Source organism: Vitis vinifera, chromosome 15 (genome assembly GCF_030704535.1).
Source record: "Vitis vinifera cultivar Pinot Noir 40024 chromosome 15, ASM3070453v1".
Taxonomy (NCBI): Eukaryota; Viridiplantae; Streptophyta; class Magnoliopsida; order Vitales; family Vitaceae; genus Vitis; species Vitis vinifera.
In genome coordinates this window covers 14,219,863-14,226,642 of record NC_081819.1, presented here as the reverse complement: position 1 = coordinate 14,226,642, position 6,780 = coordinate 14,219,863, and the positions used below count along the sequence as shown (strand labels likewise).

Sequence of the window (6,780 nt, the reverse complement as noted above, 5' to 3'; positions counted from 1 at the left end):
GATTATAAAGAAATTTGTATATTTTTAAATTATTTAATCTTTATGTAGAGGAGCTAAATAAATAAATAAAATATGATGTGATATATGAAATAATTTATTGATATTAAATCTATTTTTTATTTTATTATATATATTTTTAAGTTTTTTTCTTTTGTATTTTCCTTTTAACTTTCAGGAATTAAACATAACCTACACAAAATGGTTTCTTATCTTTAGTTGTTTTATTCATTTTTAAATTATTTATTTTTTGAATTAATGAGTTAAAATAAGTATAAAGAATTTAAAGTAGTGAGTAAAAATCATTTATTAATTTTTAATTTTTTTTTTTCTACTATATTTTTTTATTTTCTTTTTCTTATATTTTGAGAACCAAACAAAGACATTATAATAAATAGAAATAAAATGTGAATAATTCCCATCCAATCATTTTACCATTCATTTTACATTTATATCATTATTCTTTTTAATCCATCCCAACTTTTATTATCAAAAACAGTTTTAAAAAAGTAGTGTTTAACATTTTTTTTTTAAATAATTATATAAATATAAAAAATAATTAAAAATAAATATTATATGTAAAAAATATTTAAAAAAAAAAATGAAAATAAAGAAAAATGTTAAAGAATATTTCAAGTTTTTAAACAGATAAATTTTTTTATATGAAATTGTTTTAAAAATGAAATTTTTTTAATAAGTAATCAGATTAAAAAAATAATAAATTATTTCTTTGTGAAGGGGATTTAAAAATTTATTTCTTTATTCAAATATAAATAATTCTCTTTACATTGTTTTAAGCTTTGCATGATAAAATATGAAGAGGGAAACCCTAGAAGTTCAGAACTATGAGGAGAACAACTGGACCTATATCAAACTAAATTATGTGCCTTCTGTCCATCTATGTATTATGTTGTTCCAAGCAAAATTCATCCTACAGGATTCCTGGAAGTATTCCAGGAACGGACACATGCTTCATGAACAGACCACCGGAAAGTCGTGGCATCAATGTCGGTCACTGTCTTGTTGGTGGCGGTGGCCGCCTTGAACTGCCTCCAGTCACGGTGGACGGCCTTGAGATCAGCCACCTTGGCGCTAATACTTCTGCAGCAGTTAGCATGGACAGTAGTGACTGCCCTAAAGTCTTTGCTATTTTGGCAAAACCCACTGAAGTAAAGGGTGTGAAGGACCCTTAGTTCAAGACCCAGCTCCCTAAAAATGCCCTTCCGCATAAGGTCTGATAGTACATCTTGTTCTTTCTTCCCTGTGGCGTTGTTCTTCATGGCATACCAGGTTTGAAAGAGGGCAATGGTCTTGTTGTTTGATCGGACGAAGTAGAATCCGGTGTTGATGAGGTTGTCTTCCGGCCGGCGGCTGCTGAGGAACAGGTCGGTGCTGATTTGGAGATCTGCTGTTAGGTTTGTGGTTAACCTTGGAAATGGGTTCCTCAGCCAACTTACATCCGTGTCCTGTGTTAAAGCAACATTATCATTATTATTAGCTTTAATTGTTGCTGAAAAATGTTAAAATTTTAGTAGAAATTGATCTAAGAAAACAATTCTATCCATTTCATGTTGGGCTCCTCGACTCGAGTTTCAAAGCAATACGAGTCATTAAGGAGAAAACAATCAATCCGAGTTCAACTACCAGTACTATCTTACAACAAAATTTAAATAGTAAATGAGACAAAATTTTGAGATAATATAAAAAAGTAAAAATAAGTTTATATCTCTTTAGAAAAAATATAATAATAATTTGACATTTTTTTATTAAAAATCTAAAAAGAAAAAAATAAATGTTATTATATATAATAATATAAGTTATAAATGTTATAAAATTTAATTTGCTCAAATTGAGTGTCTGTTAAAAAATTTAAATCAAGTTTAACCTTAACTTTAATATTAAAAATGATTGTCGAAGGCTAAAAATTGGATTGGGTCGGTTGGTCCATATGGGCCTAGGGATGGCAACGGGGCGGGTTTTTTCGGGTACCCGCCCCGCCCCTAATGGGACGGGGTTGAAATTTAATAAACGGGTTTTTAACGGGTATGAGATTTTTTTTTTAAACCGGGGGCGGGTTCGGGTATCACCCCGCCCCTCCCCGCCCCGCCCCGCCCCGTTTACATATAAAATCAATTTTAAAATTTAATTTAATTTAAAATTTAAAATTAATTTTATTTTATTATTTTTAATATATAGATAATAATAAAAAAATTAATAAAATAAGTTATAAAAAATATAATAATTTTATTATTTATAAATATATTTATTTTAATGTAATTAAAAATTTTAAAAGTAAATTTTTTAATTTTTTAATTTTTTTTTTTTTTAAAAAGGAGGCTAAACAGGGCAGGGCGGGGCGGGTTTGGGAATTTCCCATACCCGCCTCGCCTCATTTAATTTTTTAAACGGAACGGGGATGGGAATTAGTTTTAATAAACGGGATGGGGTTGGGATGGGGGCGACCCGTCCTGAACCCGCCCAGTTGCCATTCCTATATGGGCCCAAATTTAATCAATATGAAATTGACTTTATTATTATTATTTGCAATGAAAGCCATAATTTGGTATTTATGAAATTTTGGATTATTTTAGATTAAGTTTTCCTTTTATCTACAAATCTTAATTAAAATATTCATTTATTTCATCTCATTTTCAAAACCCAATAAAAGCCCAATCCTAATAAAAAACAATTGCAATAAATTCAAACCAAAATTCCAATAAAAATCTCTAACAAAAAGCAAAACAACAAAAATCTTAAGAAAAAAAATGTCAAAATAGGTTAGTTTATTTATTTATTTATTAAAAAAAGGACAAAAGGATGTTATTTTTCTAATTTTAAAACTATTTTAGGTCTCTTAACCAAATATCTCTATTAAACAATTATAATGATTATCTATTTCATATGATGCCTCTTTTTTTTTTTTTAAATAAAAAAATTAAGGATAAGGATATAAACACATTTCTTATGATTTTATTATATCAATTCTATTTTTTCTATGTGGTTTCAATTTCTTATTTTTTATTTTCATTTTAAGTTCACATTTTAATATTTTAATATTTATCCAAACAAGAACATTAACTTCATTAAATTTTAATTTATTATTTATTTTTTATGAGCAATTATAATATTTGATATTAGAAAATATCAATTTATAATAATAAAAGAAAATTCTATTTTTTTTTTCTTATAGGATGATTTAATTTTTTCCTCAAAAAAATTACATGTATAATTAAATAAATCCCATCCTTTAACACATATAAAATAAAAATTATGCCTCATAAAAATAAATTATATTTTGTTTTGAAATATTTAAAAAATTTAAAAAAAGGAAACAAAAAAAAAAGGGATATGGTCTGTTTGGTTAACGCGGCTGTTGTCGGTTGTCAATCAAAACGCTCCATTTTTAATATTTACATTTAATTAACCTAACTAAATGCCAAACAAAACCCTAACTCCAAAAAATTAGTCAAATTAAACACATAGGTAGGGGACCAAAACGGTGTCGTTTAGTAACAGTACGTACCGTGAAGATGAAACTGTAGCCACGATCGAGCACACGAAGGAGAAGGAGAGTCCTTCTCCACATCATTTTGATGAAGTCCTTCGACATGTAAAGCTTCTCTCCATCCATATCTCCGTCCTCGCTCACCATTTTGTAGCAGTGGAGTCGCCGGAAAATGCAGCGGTCGAACGCCGTCTGGTCCAACGCTACCACCAACAGGTGGTCCGCCATCTCCCTTGTACCTTCTCCGATCCAGAAGCTCTCCAGAAAAAGATCCAGCATCGATGTGTCGTCGCCTTCGACATAGGCTTTGTTCACTATTGTGATTATTACAGTCTTGTTGGGCATTGATGCTTTGCTCAACGCTGCTTCGAGATCATCTTGAGGCACCACCTCGAGAGCCTTCTGTAAGAAAAAAAAAAAGAGAAGGAAATTGGTGTAACATAAAATAATGATGATCTTTTAATTTTTTGGATTTTGATATCAAATGAGGGAAACCCTAATGGAGAATTAGTGGAGACTTACAGTGGGTGATTGGGGCCATTGGAAGGTGGGGAATGGAGAGGGGAGGTAGAGAGAGACAAGCCCAGTAAGGAGTAGAGCAATGGCAAAGTTCCCAATGGAGCTCTTGGGGTAATCCATGTTTGTTTTGCAATTAAACATCGAAAAACCCTAGTAAATAGTTGATGGTACTCTCTTGAGAGAGAGAGAGAGAGAGAGAGAGAGAGGAGAAGTGTTTAATTTGGGAAGGACAGTCATGCTATGTGGCTGAAGTGTGGTTGGCCTGTCTTTATTTCTCATTCAATGACTACAGGACCCTAACTAAAATAATGGATACATGGGAGACTATTCTTTGTTTGTTTGTTTTTGCTTTTTAAATAGAGTTTCTTATATAAGACAATACTATGATCATTTTTAGGATAAGGGATAAAATCTTCCCCATTTTGAACAATTAATCCTTCATATATTTTTAACTTAAAATATATCAATTTTTGATAAAAATGTTCCCATCTTTTTATTTACAAAGTAATCGTTTTTTTTCTTTCTAAATATATATGTGAATAACGAAAATGTTAAAGAGTATTTATATTGAAAATGGGTTATTCTTCGAATTAAAAAATGGGAGAGATTAGTTTTACAAATTTGAGACGTTTTCATCATTTTTAATCTGTTAATCCTAATTTTCATTTGAGAATAGATAAAAATGTAAATAATTTTTTATTTTTTATTTTTATTTATTGACATTTTAAAATTTAATTAGGGTCCATGAAAATGTGTATTAATACAAAGGGAAATATTTTGATTGGGAGTGGAAGGGAAGTCAAAATCTCCATTACAATGACATCTTACCCACTTCAGGAAAGCGATACCACAAGAAGACCAAGGTCTAGTTCTTGTAGGTGGAGGTGGTTGTCAATCTTAATAATTACGTGCAAGTGTAAAACAACAGAATTTGTATCATTTACGAAACCCTTTTTGTAAGGAATTAGAACACACGTTTAGACATTTCATATATAATACTTTACTGTTCCAAACCCCATTTCAAACGACACTAAAAATGGTTTGGGACCCGTCAAAGAGACAATTCCTCCTCTCTTTCTCCCCCCTTTCTTCTTTCCAATTTCCAGTCCTCTAAGGTCCCAAAAAAGTCTCAAAAGGGTTGTGGTCTGTCACACGATTGGCCATTAATTAAAAATCCTCTCTAGTTGGTGTTTGAATTTTGGTAGCAGCAATCTCATTTCTTGTGAACATGAAAGACATGGTGATCTTCATTTTGGTGACATTTAACGAAAGAATGATATACCATTTTGGAATGAAAGGATAGAGACAAACAGAGTTGTTGAAAGGTCTGGAATAACGGAGAAGAGACATACAGAGGTAGAGAGAAAACCCTGGCAATGGGTTGAATGGAGACTGGTTGTTCTGACTTTTGAGGGAGAGATCCATGTGGGGTTTGGTTGGCCAAAAGTTATGAAAAGTTTTTGGAGAGATACATACTACCGATATCATTATTAGGGAAAGAGTTGTCTTGACTTTTGAGGGAGAGATGGATATGGGGTTTCGTAGGATAAAAGTAGGATAAAAGTTATGAAATGTTTTTGGGTAGATACATACTACCGATATCATTATTAGAACGAGTTGTTTTGGCTTGTGAGGGAGAGATACATGTGGGGTTTCGTAGGACAAAAGTCACGAAATGTTTGTGGAGAGATACATATTGCCTCCATCATTGTTAGAGAGAGAGAGAGAGAGAGAGAGAGAGAGAGAGAGGGACAGGGCCCGGCGGTGGAGTGGTGGAGGGGGAGAGAGAGGGTACCAAGTTTACACAGACCACAAGGATACCGAGGACAATCTTACAGATGGTGACTTACATCTGAAGGTCACAAGCAAATGCATCTGATCATCGTACATGCCAAGTATATTCATAACATGTAACGCGTGGCAGAGCCAAAAAATTTATATTAGGGGGACTATTTAAATTGCAAGATTTTGAATTAAATAAATGTGAGCATACTTTCATATTTTATAAAAAGTTGGTAAATTTTATAACAAAATTTTAAGACTATTCAACTTACTAAATTAAATCCATGATTAGATAAAGATTCTAAATAAACAAAATATTTAACATTAGGATATATCTAGAGTAGCCTTAGGATCTCATAGAGTTTGCACCTAAGAAAGTATCAAGGAAAGATTATCAAACAATTTTTTTAAAACAAAATTTCAAAACTCTTTCAAATAAAATATATTATATTAAAAATTTATATGAATTTAAAAGGAAATTTATGCTAATTTTAATAGAAAGTTAACTAACTAGAAGTAGATAAAGAAGATGTTTTGTAATTTATATTAAAATTTCTTGCAAAATTTGGTAATTTTTTTTAATCATTGAAAATTAGTCATTATGTTTTTATCTTTTCAAACCAAAAATTGATTTTTATTTATGATTTTATTTTATTTTTAAGTTTCTAATAAATTTTTTATTATCAATATTTTTAGGAGGGCATCATCCTTTTTATTTTTATTTTTAAAACCCAACACATAAATATGAATTCTAGATTTAGGGGGCATATAGATTTTGATGGGGCATATTTTTTGTCACACTTTATTGTACCAAAACTCATCCAAAATTACACTAAAAGGTAGCCCATTTGATGGATTTTGGCCCAAAAATCCTCTAAAAAATATCAAAAAAAAGAAAAAAGAAAAGAGACCTAACTCGATGATATAGAAGTTTTATGAATCATGAAGATTTCATATTTGATTTATAGAAGTTTCGT

General features: G+C 30.6%; 1 protein-coding gene across 1 annotated transcript; it reads right to left on the bottom strand.

Moving 5' to 3' along the window:
* Nucleotides 1–739: 739 nt before the first annotated feature.
* On the bottom strand, nt 740–4,265 carry LOC100256510 (uncharacterized protein At1g28695). The gene is made up of 3 exons (XM_002270084.5): nt 4,025–4,265; nt 3,521–3,904; nt 740–1,463 (listed from the first exon to the last, which is right to left on the bottom strand). The coding sequence occupies exons 1-3, from the start codon at nt 4,160–4,162 to the stop codon at nt 924–926; spliced, it is 1,062 nt and encodes a 353-aa protein (XP_002270120.3). The 5' UTR covers nt 4,163–4,265; the 3' UTR covers nt 740–923.
* Nucleotides 4,266–6,780: the final 2,515 nt, after the last annotated feature.